The 14,697-nt window shown below is 47.0% G+C and overlaps 1 protein-coding gene across 1 annotated transcript in view; it reads left to right on the top strand.

The window, feature by feature from the left end:
- IPO7 (importin 7) overlaps nt 1-14,697 on the top strand; it is a 1,018,209-nt gene that overhangs the window by 843,434 nt on the left and 160,078 nt on the right. Inside the window, exon 22 of the mRNA XM_069623670.1 lies at nt 14,057-14,262. Coding sequence (XP_069479771.1) covers nt 14,057-14,262 — 206 coding nt within the window. The remainder of the gene's footprint in view (nt 1-14,056; nt 14,263-14,697) is intronic.

The following is a 14,697-nucleotide window of genomic DNA, read 5'->3' as shown; positions in this document are numbered from 1 at the left end:
TGGAGTAAAGGACCCCATAGCCCATAAAACACATTACCAGTCAAAGGAATACCATAACTCATGTCCAGGAGTGGGAGGAAAAGAGTCTCACTCTTGGCAGGAGAAAAAACAAACTCCAGAAATCCAGCAAAGCTGCTGGGGGACTCACTAGGTTAGGAAATTCAGCCTAAAGAGAGAATTCTCCCTAACACCTATTAGTCACAAAATACAGTGTTATTCACTTTCACTTTGTTAAACCACCACTGTTACCAGTATGTCTTGCAACATATGGAACTTCTATTGTGAATGGATACAGTTACAAAACCAATATTACTCTTAAGAACACATTTCAGAGCTATTAATGGAACTTCTACTTTCTAGAGGGGCCTTAAGCTACTCAGCGATATGAATGAACACAGTAAACGTTTTCAGAAGCGCACTAGACCAGTTCAGGGGAATCCTAACCCAACTACAGTTTAAGAATAAAGTTTTTGGGGTCAGTATAACCTTTTGGTTTTATAAATGTATTACACGATTACTATTATAGGAATAGACAGTTTAACCAATGATACTTTTCAGAAGTGTAGGATACAATTCGAAGGCCAGTAAGAGCTCTTTTTAGACTTTGAAGAAGGCAATCACAGGTTTAGGGTAAGTAAGGACTCAATACAGTTTTAGAAATGCAGTAAGCAGATCAGGGAAAGCAAAACCCAATAGTACAGTTTTAAGAATGACGATCCATTATTCAAGGTAGGTAAACAATATTGTTACCTACCTAGGCTCGGAGGAGCCTGAGAAACTCGGAATGAAAAAACGCAGCGTTTTCCAGCACAATAACGTATTTGTTTGCGGTCGCTTGAAAAGCGACCGCAAACATAAATACAACGTTTTTAAAGCTGCGGTTTTATTTCTAAGTTTTCCGGGCTCCTCCAGCCCGGAAAACTTAAGAAAAAAACTGCAGCTAGTGCTTATTTAAAAAAAAAAAAATAAATAGCACTTACCGAGATTCAGCTGCAGCTTTCCTGCTCTGGTCTCCGGTCCCCGTCCTCCGCGTACAGCACTAATGAAGGGAAAGCCACCCAGGGGTAGCTTTTGTTTACTACAGCTGGCTGGCTTTTCCTTCATTAGTGCCGCAAAAGCCAGCACAGGAGGGCCTCCATTTCACAAGATGGATGCGCCCATGTGCTTGCTTTTGAGATTTTTGAGCTTGAATAGCTCAAAATTTTACATAGGAAGTTTTTAAAAAAGGGAATGCTAGTATTTTTTTTTATGTTGCCTATCTATTTTTAAAATAACATTTTTTGCTAGACCATGCCTTCAAGCTTTTACACTCCTTCAGTTCAGACATGATAAAAAAAGTAATGTTAAGGGTTCATAAAATCATACATCTGAGGCAGTACATAAAGCCACTCTTATTATAAGGCTGTACCAGCTGAGCACATTTGGCATTTGGTAGCGAACACAGAACAGCCAGGCTCATATTAAAAGGAAGAGAGGGCTGTAGCTTTGTACAAAGAAATTGTAGCATACGTATGGTCCAAAGAAACACACACTATTGTAAATAAATAAATGGTATATTTAAATACAAGTTGTTAGGGAGATTTATTGTGTTTATGCTTAATCCCCTCTCCTAGTGGGACCCCTATCACTTTTTGCTGGACTTCTGGGGCTTTTTCTTTAATCCTGAATGAGTGGGGCCTTTTTCCACTCATTTTCGTATGGGCTCTGTTTTTTGGAACTCTGTTCTGTTTTACCTGTTGTATGGAGTCTTTTATTGCACGTCTCTTTTTAAGGCATTTGTATTTTTACTATTACAGCACGCATCGCACAGCTCTGTATGGTCAGTGTTGCTGGGAACCCTTTGGGTTCTCCTCTTTATCCTAGAGTAATTACAGTTCGAGGGGATTAGGTCCTCCGACGTATTCCATATCTATGACAGTAATCACCACAGCTGTGCTGCTTTGGAAAATCTTCGGCGTCTGCGTCAATACGCCGCCCCCGGACCTCCTCCGACAGCCGACATAACTGGATGTTATAAGTAGGACGCACGACGCCCGTGGCCTCAGTTCCGTTTTTTCTGCGAACGTGTTCGCTTCGGGATTCTCGGCACGCCTCGACTCTTTGGAGTTTCTGTTGCTTTCTCGGTTCTTCGAACCTGTTTGTGAAATATTTCGTCGTGGAGATGTCTACCTCGTCTTCCACACCGCGTCCGGGCTTTAAGAAGTGCGGGGACTGTGGGTCCAAGATGTCGGTCACGGACTCGCACGACGCCTGCCTCTAGTGCCTCGGGGGAGGCCCATGACACGGATGACTGTCGACTGCCAGTCGCTCACGTCGAAAGCCTTGCGGGAGCGCAAGAAGTTATCGGTAGGTAAGGTGTCCAAGCCCCGGAAGTCGAGGTCTGCGGGGCTTTCGACAGACTACTCGAGGGGCGACTCTCCGCGTCATCGTCGGAAGTCCAGTGGGTCTTGGTCCCGGAGTCGGTCTCGACACTCCTGCCTCTTCGAGGCACTCCCGGAAGTGCCGTCATCGGTCGCCTTCCACGTCCTCATCTGAGGACTCCGCCCGTTGGCGGGTCGCTTACCCCACCAAGCATGCGACACCGGAGGAATGGGCTTCCTTCGGGAAGACCATGTTGGGGATTCTCGAATCGCAGGGCACTGGTCCGTCCGCGCCTCCGAGTGGGGTCGGTCGTGATCAGTCGAGAGACGCCGCTCGCACGCCTTCGGGCTCGGGTGGTCATCACGATTCGCAGGAAAGGTCCCGTTCGGACAAGTGAAATCTTTCTCGGCATGCCCGGTCCAGGTCCCAGTCCTCGACGCGCTCGAGACCGCGTGAACCTTTGAAGTCTTCGAGGAAGACGTCGACGCCAGTGGCGCCATGGTAGTCTATGGACTCTCTCGCGGCTCTGCCTCCGAGGATGTCTTCGGCACCCAGGATGTCGAGGGTCACGCTCGGGGCTCCGCCTTCGAGGCCTGTGTCGATGCTGTTGGTGCCGCATCTGTCGTCGACGCCGATTCTGTCGGCGCCGATTCACTCTACGCCTTTAGGTCTGCTCCCCCAGTTTGTTTAGGATGACCTTACGGATATCCTCGTCCACCAACTGACCCGGTACTGCCGTTTCATATGGCTCTACAGAGGGCGGCGGCTTAGACTGCTCCGGAGAGTCTCCCGGCAGTGAGCAAGTCTTTGCCGCGAAAATACCACCCAGCCAGTAGTGACCCCTGCTACTTGTCCAAGCACCCTACTCCGGAGAGTTTGGTGGTGCAGGCGGCTACGGCCCCGACAAAGCAGGCGTCGTACCCTACCATCCCTCCTGATGGGGACGACAAGCGTTTTGACGGCTGGGCAAAGTGTTTTCTGCAGGGGGTATGGTGCTTCAGGCGGCCAACTCCATTTGTGCCTTGTCTCGTTTCACGCACACTCTGTGGAACTGTTTCCTTGGCTGCTGAATATATTCCCGAAGGGGATGAACAGGATGGTTTCCTTGCCATGATTCAGGATGACAAGGATGACATGTGTGAGGCCTTTCAGTCAGGTTTGGACATGGCAGATTGCGTCAGCCGGTCCATGGCGGCGAGCGCCGTGATACGCAGGTTTGCGTGGTTGCGGAAGTCGAGGTTTGCTCCTGATGTGCAGACCCGGCTCCTCAACATGCCCTTTGACGGGGAACATCTTTTTGGCAGCAAGGCTGGCGAGAGCCTTGAGAGGTTGCAGACCTCAAAAGCTGCAGCGAAGTCGTTGGGCGCTGCAGTTCGACAACCTCCGCCTTTTTGTCCTAGGGGACAGCAATGGCGGGGCGGTTCCTTTTGTTATTACTCATCCTTTGGTAAAGCGAGAGGAGCTGCCAGTCAAAGGGGCCACCGTAGGAGTGCCAGAGGTGGAAAACAAGGTTCTCGAGGTGCCAAAGCCACTCGGGCTGTTGGCTCTTTGCCCTCAGGCAACCCCGCAGCCGCTTTAGCTCAGTCATGAGCCCATGTCCCATGGATCGCCGATTGGGGGAAGGCTGGTGCAGCATCTTGCAGAGTGGCGCGCCATTACTTCAGATGTGTGGGTTCTGGAGATCATAACCCACGGCTACTGTCTTCCTTTCCGGCAGAGGCCTCAAGACAACCCAGCAGGGAATCTCTCTTTGAAGAGTCCGGATCCGCTCCTTGCGCAGGAAATTCAATCCCTGCTGGAGAAAGGCGCCATAGAACTGGTGCCTGTAGCGGAGAGGAACAAGGGATGGTATTCCCCTTATTTTTTGATTTCCAAGAAAGACGGGGGATTGAGACCCATCATGGACTTGCGCGGTTTGAACAAACTCCTCAGGAAGGACAAGTTCAAGATGGTTACTCTTTCTCAAGTCTTCCAGGCCCTTCAACTTCAGGACTGGTTGGTGTCTCTCGACCTCAAGGACGCTTATTTTCATGTGCCGATCCATCCGAAGTACCTGAGGTTTGCGGTTGGCGACTCGCATTTTCAGTTTCGGGTCCTGCCGTTCGGATTGACCTCCGCCCCAAGGGTCTTCACCAAGCTTATGGTAGTGGTGGCAGCGCACCTCAGGAAAGGGGAGATTCACGTCTACCCCTACCTGGACGATTGGTTGATCAGGGCACGCTCTCCCGAGCAAGTCCTGGATCATCTTTCAGTCACCTGCCACTCCCTCCACAAGCTGGGCTTCTCGCTCAACTTGAAGTCCCATTTGACACCAACTCAGAGGCTCCAGTACATCGGAGCGGTGCTCGACACAGCCCTGGGGCAATGTTTTCCTCCCCAGGTGAGGGCTCATCACATTCAGTAGATGGTGCACAAGTTTCAACTTGCCCAGCGGCTCCCAGCGTTCGAGTTCTTGAGACTGCTCGGCCTCATGGCATCCTGCATTCTTCTGGTGCCAGAGGCCAGGTTGCGGATGAGATCTTTGCAATGGGCACTCAAGCTCCAGTGGTCTGTCCTCCGGCAGGATGTCGGACCCTTTCAGGTGCCTTCAGTCGCCCAGGACCCTGTGGTGGGCCGACGAAGGTAATCTGATGAGGGGGGGCTCCATTTTGGCTGCCTTGGCCGGAGGTGACGATCGTGACGGACGCATTCCTCACGGGATGGGGTGCTCATGCCCACGAGTTGACAGTCAGCGGTCGTTTGTCTCCGTCTGAGTCCAGACTCCATATCAATCTTTTGGAGCTGAGGGCCGTCAGGCTAGCCCTGAAGGCTTTTCTGCCGACTGTGCGAGGAAAAAAATGTCCCGATCCTGCCGGACAACACGGTGGCCATGCACTACCTCAACAAAAAGGGGGGGCAGGGTCACTTCCTCTGTGCAGGGAGGCGATGCAGCTCTGGTTCTGGGCAATCAGCAGGAAGTTTTGATCTCGGCAGTTCATCTGGCAGGAGACAAACGAGACGGTGGATGCTCTGAGCAGGCAGAGCGCGATCTCTCACGAGTGGGAATTGGCTCAGGAGATTCTCCTGGAGATCATCGCCCTTTGGGGGACCCCTCAAGGGGATCTCTTCGCCTCCAGTGTCAACCGGAAGTGCGAGAGGTTCTGCTCGCGGGAATTTCCTCCAAAAGGTGCCTTTGGAGACGCGTTCGTGGTGGAGTGGTCATTCCCACTGCTGTACGCGCTTCCTCCAGTCCCCGTCATCCCGCAAGTACTGCGGAGGTTCGGTTCCCGGATGATCCTCATTGCTCCGGCAAGGGTCCGGAGGACGTGTTACCCGGACCTTCTCGCCTTGTCCATCTGCCCTCCACGTCGTCTTCCCTACCGAGACGATCTGCTCTCACAGGATGGGGGTCAGGTTCTCCATCCAGAGGTCGGGTCCCTCAACCTTCACGCTTGGTTTCTGAAAGGTAGAGGTATAAGGATTGGGACCTCCCTTAAGACATGAAAGAGGTGTTGCTTTCGGCCAGAAGGCCCGCAACGAAGTCCCTGTGCCGTTGCTGTTGGACAAAGTTCTGCGACTCGTGCAGGATTAAGAATGTGGATCCTTTTGCATGTGAAATTCCTATGGTTCTGTCTTTTTTGCTTTCTTTGGCCCACAGGAGCCTTCAAGTGGGTACCGTTAAAGGTTACCTGGCGGCGCTGTCCATATTTAAGCGCTCGTCTGAGGAGTGTTCTTATTTTAAAATTCCTTTAATTTCTCAGTTTCTGAAAGGGCTCACTAATGTGTTCCCTCTGTCACCTTTCCAGGTGCCCGGTTGGGATTTGAACCTTGTTCTCAAGTTTCTAATGGGTGCTCCATTTGAGCCTTTACATTCTTGTCCTTTGAGGCTGTTGACTCTGAAAACTGTTTTTTGTTGCGGTCACTTCCGCTCGCAGAGTGAGTGAGTTACAGGCACTTTCAGTTAAGCCAGCCTTCACTGTGTTTCATAAGGACAGGGTTGTCCTTAGAGTTCGTCGTCCTTTTCTTCCGAAGGTGGTGTCGGAATTTCATCTAGGCCAGAAGGTGGTTCTTCCGGTATTTTATCCTCCTCCACATTCTGGTAAGGAAGAGGAGAGGCTCCATAGGCTTGATCCTAGGAGAGCGTTAAGCTTTTATATTTCACGCATGTCCCGGGTCAGTGTGGACAATCCGCTCTTTATTGGTTACGCTGGAAAGCGTTTGGGACAGGCTGTGACGAAACAGAATTTGTCTTGTTGGATTATTTTGGCTATCTCTGAGTGTTACCGCTTGGTGGGTAAGGACCCACCCGTTGGCTTACGGGCCCATTATACCAGGGGTATGGCTGCCTCTACTGCCCTGCAGAGGCGTGTTCCTATTCGCAATATCTGTGATGCAGCCACCTGGGCTTCGGTACATACTTTTGTAGGTCACTATTCCCTCGATTCCATCTGGGGGCAGGATATGGCCTTTGGCAAGGCAGTCCTTTACTCCGCAATTTGATTGGGCATGCTACATTTGTTTTCTAAATTCTTTTTCCCACCTCCTTGCATTGGTACTGCTTTGGGAGTCTGTCATAGATATGGAATACGTCGGAGGACCCAATCCCCTCTAAGCACAAGTTACTCTCTTTCCTGTTAACGTTCTTTCGATGGGATGGTCTGACGTATTCCATGTCACTCCCTCCCTACTTTCCCCGCTACAGACTTTCTTATGCGATTGCAGGTTACGTTTCCGCAAGGCTTTGTGTCAGACTGGCAGAAGGCTGGTGGCACATGTTCTGGGGGAAAAAACTACAACTGAGGCTACGGGCGTCGTGCGTCCTACTTATAACATCCAGTGACGTCGGAGAAGGTCCTCGAGGGCGGCGTATCGACGTCATTGACGCAGGATGCAGACGCGGAAGATTTTCCGAAGCAGCACAGCTGTGGTGATTACTGTCATAGATGTAGAATACATTGTCGGACCATCCCATCGAAATAACGTTACCAGGTAAGAGTGTAACTTGTTCTTAAGGATGGGGGGGATGCTTTGCATCTCTCCTAAAACTTTATATTCTGAGAGATTAGCACACACCACCTTACGTAGAGTGCCAAGGGTTTACCTAGTATCCCCCTTCTCTCTGCTCCTGTGACTTTAGTCACATAGACAACCTTCTAGTTATGACTGGTCGCAGTGGCCATGTTCTATCAACTATTGTGTAATTTTATACAGCAGGCTATGTCCATGGCACTGGTTGTGCATAATGGGCTCGCATAAGTACCATCTTGGTACCTCCTTTCTTTTTTCACCATTTGTAGCGTTTCTTAGGGAGAATTCTCAGAAATGTGCGAATTCCCTCCACCTTAGAGACCCCAGCAACTTTGCTGGATTTTGAGGACTTGACATTTTGTTTGACCTGGAGTGAGAACCTTTTTCCCCACTCGCTCATGTATTTTAATGTGATTTATGAGCTTTGTTTCTTTTGGTTATGGAGCCTGACCAACTCCATAGGCGGCATCTTTTACATTGTGCACACAGCACCTTCAGTGCAGTGGCACAGCAAAGTCTTTCAGATTTCCCAAAGGTTTGCATACCTTCTCTTGGTTAAACTGTTTCCAAGAGCAGTGAAGTGAAATTAACTTTACTTAAATGTGTAACTTTCTAGACCCAGCACACACTCTTACAATAGGGTGCTGGAGGGGTTATGTTTAGAAGTTAGTTACATTCATGACATATCGATGTTGCGGCTACAAATACAATGTACAATGTATAATACAAAATAACATGGATGGTAAGGATGAGCAGGTACATATTAGATACAAGGGCATGTTAATCAATATGGGGCATAAGATACAATGCTGATCTAAGTGGCAGCCTTTGACGTATCGAAGGTTGTGGTTACAATTACAAATGAACATGAATCATGCACAGACATAGGATGCTATGGAGGACCAGGTACAAATTAGATGAGGGCATAGTACAACACTGTGGGGATAATATACATTACTGACCTAGGTGGTAATAGTCCCAGCTTTATATTAGGAATAGCAGTCTAGCTAACAGTCTTGCCCTATTAACCAAGTTTTGGCTTTATTTCTGAAGGAATTGAAGGATTGTTCAGTTCTGAGTGTGATGGGTAGGGTGTCCATAGCTTCGTAGCAAGCACGGGGAAACTGTGCCCCCAGCCTTTTGGAGCTTGAACCTAGGTATTATGACGCAGTGTGTTTGAGCCGTTCTGCGGGGGCGGTCAGATGTTACGGGTGAATAGATTGGATATGTAACAAGGTGCAAGGTTAGCGAGACACTTATGAGTAACAATGACTTGAGGTTGATCCTTTGGTTAACTGATATCCAATGTAGACTACATCTGGAGTACAGGGTATGATGACATCTGGGGATATTAACCGCTGCTCTAATGGCATTACTTTGGATAACTTGTAGTTTGTTAGTATTCCTTTGGCTGGTTCCTAATAGTTGCATTGCAGTAGTCGAGTTTGGACAAGACCAATGTTCTGGCCGGGTAGTGCAGTTGGTGGTGCTCAGTAAAGGTCGACAAGCGGTGATAAGTTTGCATGTATAAGCTGCTGATGAGGTGATAGCATTAGTTTGTCTTGCTAGTGTTAATGTGGAGTCTAGGTATATCCCAAGGGTTTATACGTCTTTGGATCCCTTAATAGTATTGCCATCGATAATGAAGGAGTCCAAGTCGGAGTTGAAATTGTTGTCTGGGTTGTGAGCCAAGGAGGAGGAGCTCTGTCTTGTCATTAAGACAGAGCCTGTGCTGTGCCATCCAGGCTTGGATGACAAGGTAAATGTCGTTGAGCGCTTTCTAATCAATTTCGTGATCTCCCGTGTTGGGGATGAGTATTTGGGTGTCATCTGCATAATTGGTGTAGGTGACACCCAAATAATTGGATATCGTTAAAGGGGTTTTGTAAACACATTAAGTGTTGGGGATACACATGATCCGTGTGGGACTCCGCATAGGACAAGTGCCGGCTCGGCAGAGGCCGATGGAGAGATGACCCCCATGGATCTGTTCTCCAGGAAGGATCTAATCCATGTGGTGGCTTTGTCCGAGAAGTGAGCTGCAGTGATGAGATGGTTGCATAGTATTTGGTAATTGACCAGATCAAATGCAGCTGATAAATCGAGCAGCAAAAGGGCCAACCTACACTTTTATCTTTTAAATTTTCAATTTGAGTCTTCAGGTCTATTAGTACCGTCTCGGTCCTGTGTCCTGGTCTGAAGCCTGATTGCCTCAAGCCAAGCAGATGATTAGATTCAAAGTGATTTTGGATCTGTAGGTGGGCTGCTCTATCCCGTATTTTGAGTAGAAAGGGAACTGTGGTGATAGGCATATAATTAGTGGAGATACTTGGGTTTAATGATGGCTTTTTCAGTAATGGTAGGACCGCGTTTTTTAGATTGGGCACAATGCCAGTGTTGAACGAGGCGTTTATTAAGGAAGTAATGAAAGGTGCTAGTTCTTTCACAGCTTCCTCAATAAATGTGGCTGGGCAGGTGTCTCCCTGACCATTAGAAGGTTTAAGTTTGAGAATTGTTTTCTGTGGTGAAAAGCTAAATGGCTTGTGATCAGGCTTTGGCGGGGACAGAAGGGTTATGTAAATGTGTGTTCAACAATAGATTGTTTTTTTTTTAATCAATTTTCTTTTTTGTATCGCGTTTTTATCTAAGAGTGCTTTTTGGATGCTAGAATACCATGTAATATCTAGTTCTCTAAGTATCCGGAGAGGTTCCTTAGTATTTGATTTTGCTTGAGTGATCCTGGTATTATAAGTTCATTTATTTATTTTTTGCATGGAAGATCGCCTTTTTGTAGTTTAGGGATGCCAATGTAAAGTTCTTGTTGGATGCAGTAGGTAGGCTCTTTCGTAGTGCTCTAAGAGATGGAGTGAGCCAAGAGTTCAGGTGTGTACCTGGTCTGGATTTATGTGATTTAAGTGGCGCAGTGGTATTGATAGCTTTTGAGGCTAGTCTGGTTGTAAATATCAACTAGCGCCGTGGGGTCTGAAAGTGACCCTGTGGCGTTATTTAGGATTGGTTGCATCACTGGAAGTAGTTTTTCACTTATCTTTTATTTCTGGTGCACATGGGCGGTGCAATATTCTGCTTAGTAAGGTGGTTGTCATACTTGATAGTGAATGCAATTGTGTGCTGATCTGACCAGGCACATGGTGTATTAGATGAGATGTTGATATTGCAGTTAAGATCTGCAAGCCAATCAACGGTCTTGCGTTTAATGTGGGTGGGTTCCTAGATACGATGTGAATCCTAATTCTTTTATGGTGTTGGCAATGTCTAAAGCTTTTGTTGTCCTTGGCGTCTTGGAGGCCAAAATTGAGGTTGTTCAATAGGATAATCTGGGAACTGGGTTTAGTGGAAAGAAGGGCAGTGATATCATCTTCGAATCTGGATACTGGACCAGATAGTCTGTAGATGAGGTGCAGGGTGAGTGTTTGCGTGTCTGAGATAGGGAGCTTAGCGGATAATTCAGCAGAGGGAAAAGGCTGCTTTAGTATTGGTCTGAGGCCTAGTGAGGTTTTGGATATGAAGGCGACACCACCGCCTTTAGATTGGTTTGGTTCTCTATTGCATCTGGTGATGGTGTAGTCATTGGGTATGGCGAGTGAGAGGGATGGTCCTGCTGCAGCGTGTAACCAAGTCTCAGTGATTGCTATAAAATCGAGGTTGTGGGTTGTGATATAGTCGGTGATATCTAAGGCATGTGCAGGGATTGACCTAGCGTTGAGAAGTTTGCCCTTGATGGTTTTGTCCTTGATGTGTGTGTTAGTGTTCCTTAGCTGAGGAGCATTTTGTGGTTGAGGTCTTGGGTAAGTCGGCCGGTTTCATGGATATAATGTGCGCATTGGGCGTGCTAGTGGTGAATGTAGAACATGGCGTTGGTGAGAATCTAGTGCCTAATCTGTAATTCCCAGAGTTCAAGGCAAAAAATGGGTTCAGTGTAGGTTTTGTGGTAAGATGTTCTTGCCAGGTTACCCTTTGTGCAGTTTCTCATGTAACATTTTTGTTACCCTTTCTACAATTAATGGCTGGTTGTAGTGGCTTACTTTTTTCTACCATTGAGTGTTTCTACCGCGGGCTGCAATTGCAGCTGTAGTAAAGCACCCATGGGTGCCCATTTTGTCAAACTGGCCCCCGTCTTTTTTCACCATTTCTTGTTGGAAAGGTCCTTCTTGAGATTTACTCTGCGCATCAAACCCGATTTGGTCCCTTTGTTTGTTTTGTCTTTGGTGTTCAGTGGTGAAGCCTGCCTCTGGCTCCAGTATGACTGGCCGAGCAGGAAGCGAGGGAGGTTCCCGAAAATCTGTTCTTAGTCTCCTTGGTTACAGGAATGCACCCAAAGGTGATTGTACTTTGAGGACAGCCTCCCTTCTGTGTGAGGGACAGCTAGGCTGCGAATGAATGGGAGAAACCTGCATAAAAGGCGAGGTCTTTTGGACAGAAAGCAGTAAACCACTGGACAAAGGAATCCGAAGAACTTTGAAGAGACGCTTGCTGCAACTCCTGGACCGTTGTTTTGCCCAGTGAAGCCCTGCTACAGTGCTGAAGCTACGAATTGGCCTTGACTAGAGAAGCCCTGCAAAGGACGACTTCTCCCCTCGGGTTGGTGGGACCAATCGACCCTAAGACTAACTCATCTGGAAATCCTCTTGAAGCTGGCTGTACTTTCATTGCTGCTGCAGGAACAGAGTGCCAGGGAGAACACCACCAGAATCGAGTGCATAGTTTGTAAGTCTGACCCGAGCTCCAGGAAGGTCCTCCGGACTACCTCGAAGCAGGGCTAACCAAGCCTGAGCCACCTCAATAGAGTGCTGGACCCCAGAAGCAAGGAAAGCCCTAAGGTACCACAAAGGTGGTGCTATTCGTAAGAAGCTGAAACCGCGAAGTGCTGCTGATCTGAAGCTTGCCCATTGCTGCCACCGACCTTCAAACCGTAGTGCAGGAGTCCCGGGATGTCCTCCCTCTTGTCCCCACAACTGAGGCCCAGGAACAGGATTTGCCATACTAAAACCGGAACAGAAGCCAGCTTGGAACCAATTTCTTCAGACCTTAGGTACTTTAAACTAAGGGGTACTTACCTCTTGTTGTATAGCATTGCTAGCTCTCAGTTGAGACTTGCTTTGGCTGCCCCTTGCAGAGTTGCTTGCAGCTTTGCCCATCACAAGCCTCCCTGCTTGTGGCCCAACAGTGATTTATTTTTCAATAAAAACTCTCGAACATTGTGCAAGACTTTTTACTTGCCTTCAAGAAGGTCGGCTCCCCTAGCCTCTGCTCAATTGACATTGGCTCTCTTGTCTCCCCGATAGTCTTCTAACCTCTGACTTTGTGATTTGATCTGGCCCTCCAAAAAGTCAGATTATTTACTCGTCTAGCTGGGAAAGGGTTAATCTACATTGCGTGGGGGTTCGGGTTCAAAGGTGCTTACCTGTTCGAGAAACTTAAACATTGTTTCTTCCTTTGAACTTTTCCTTTTTGACACCAAACTCAGTTTTGCTCTAAATGTACCAATGATATATCAATGTCCGCAGTGTCCTAGTTATTGAAGTTACCACAGGGTATAGGAAGTGTCTGTGTGCCATCCCAAATGGGTATCTACTGATTTATTGAAACTGTGTATTTTTGAAGCATATTTAAGTGTTACATATTTGCTCCCTTCTAAAGAAGGCTTATTCAAACTGACTGTTTAATAAATAATTGTTTAATCAAGAAACCTTGAGTACAAGTGTTATTTGGATACTTGTCACTTTAGAAGTCTGTTATAACCCTACAGCTCATATTGAAGCCTGGTTCCTCAGTCACTAACAACTTGTGTAAAGGTTGGATTAACTATTGCCAAGAGGACAAGGCTGGTGCACTCTCTCACAGGGTATTGCATACTATCTTGCCTTACAGTAGGTAGAACACGTCCACTGCCACCAGCCATAACTACAGGGTTGTCTTATGTGACTAAAAAGTCACAGGAGCAGAGAGAAGGGGGGGGGATACTAGGTATCCCCTTAGCCCTCCCCATAAGGTGGGGTGTGCTAATCTGAGTTATAAGTTTTAGGAGGATACAAAGTATCCCTCTATCCTTAAGAATTCTAATTAGTAAGGATGAGAAAAGCATCTCAAAGGGTAACCCAAAGGGTTACCAGCAACACTCCCCATAAGGAGCTGTGTGCTGTAACATTTAAACACAGATGCCTTAAAAGAAAGTCAGAAAAAGTTGACTCCATTGTAAAAGTAAAACGCAGAACAGAGTTCCAAAAGTCAGAGCAAGTAAGAATGAATGAGTGAGAAAAGACTGCAATCATTCAGCATATAAAGAAAATAGTCCAGAAGTTCATGAAAAGTGCTGGGGGTTTCAATAGGAGAGGGGATGACACGTAACAATGATAAATCTGCCTAACAAGGACTAATCTAGGTGAACATTCGTAGGTTTGTGGTGGGGTTGGAGGGTTTTTGGCAAAGGGGAGCAGTGTAACAACTAAGGGTGAACACAATCAGCTTTCACATAACTTTTCAAATTGAGTAGTCCTATTACATTTGTGTTCCTGTAATCAATTCTCAGAGATCTAAGCTTTCTGCATACCTTCTCCTAGAGGTTTTCCTCCCTAGGCCACATGATGGGAACACTGCAACTGAAATTTGTAGTACATGCTATGGACAAACCTGTTAATGACTTGGATGTTTGCATTTTTCTTATTTTTAGGCTGCATGATCGGAAGATGTGTGTGCTAGGCCTCTGTGCTCTTATTGATCTGGAGCAGAGACCCCAAGTTTTAAATCAGATTTCCAGTCAGATTCTACCAGCTTTTCTTCTTCTATTTAATGGACTGAAGAGAGCGTATGCTTGCCATGCAGAGCATGAAAATGACAGTGATGACGATGAAGATGGTGAAGAAGATGAAGAAGCTGGTATGTGCTGTAGTTTTATCTAAATTAGTGCAATCTGATTTTGGTCAAGCAGTGAACTGTCATGTATATTTCAGGGTCTTATGAATTGTGGTTACACAAGGTCCCGATTGAGTGTCAGTTCACTGTTCAATGTCAACTGTGGAGGCCTGAAAAGCTTTTTGCAAAAACAAAATAGATGGTAGCTATGCTTTAGATTTTTTTTTTTTTTACATCTACAGTGGACTAATTCAGAGCGACCCCTACAGTGCGTATCGAAATAGCTTCACAGTATGCTAGGGCATAGTTTCATAAATCTTCATATTGGATAATTTTTAATGATTACAAGTTTTCCAGCATGGCATCATTTATTCAACCACTGACTAACTACTGTTAATTTTGTTTTTTCCTGACCGACTTGCTAGACATTCTTCCCTTCTTAGTCTTGCTCCAAATCCT

Source organism: Ambystoma mexicanum, chromosome 11, assembly GCF_040938575.1.
Source record: "Ambystoma mexicanum isolate Mex_15411 chromosome 11, UKY_AmexF1_1, whole genome shotgun sequence".
Taxonomy (NCBI): domain Eukaryota; kingdom Metazoa; phylum Chordata; class Amphibia; order Caudata; family Ambystomatidae; genus Ambystoma; species Ambystoma mexicanum.
This window is presented reverse-complemented; position numbering and strand designations above follow the sequence as displayed.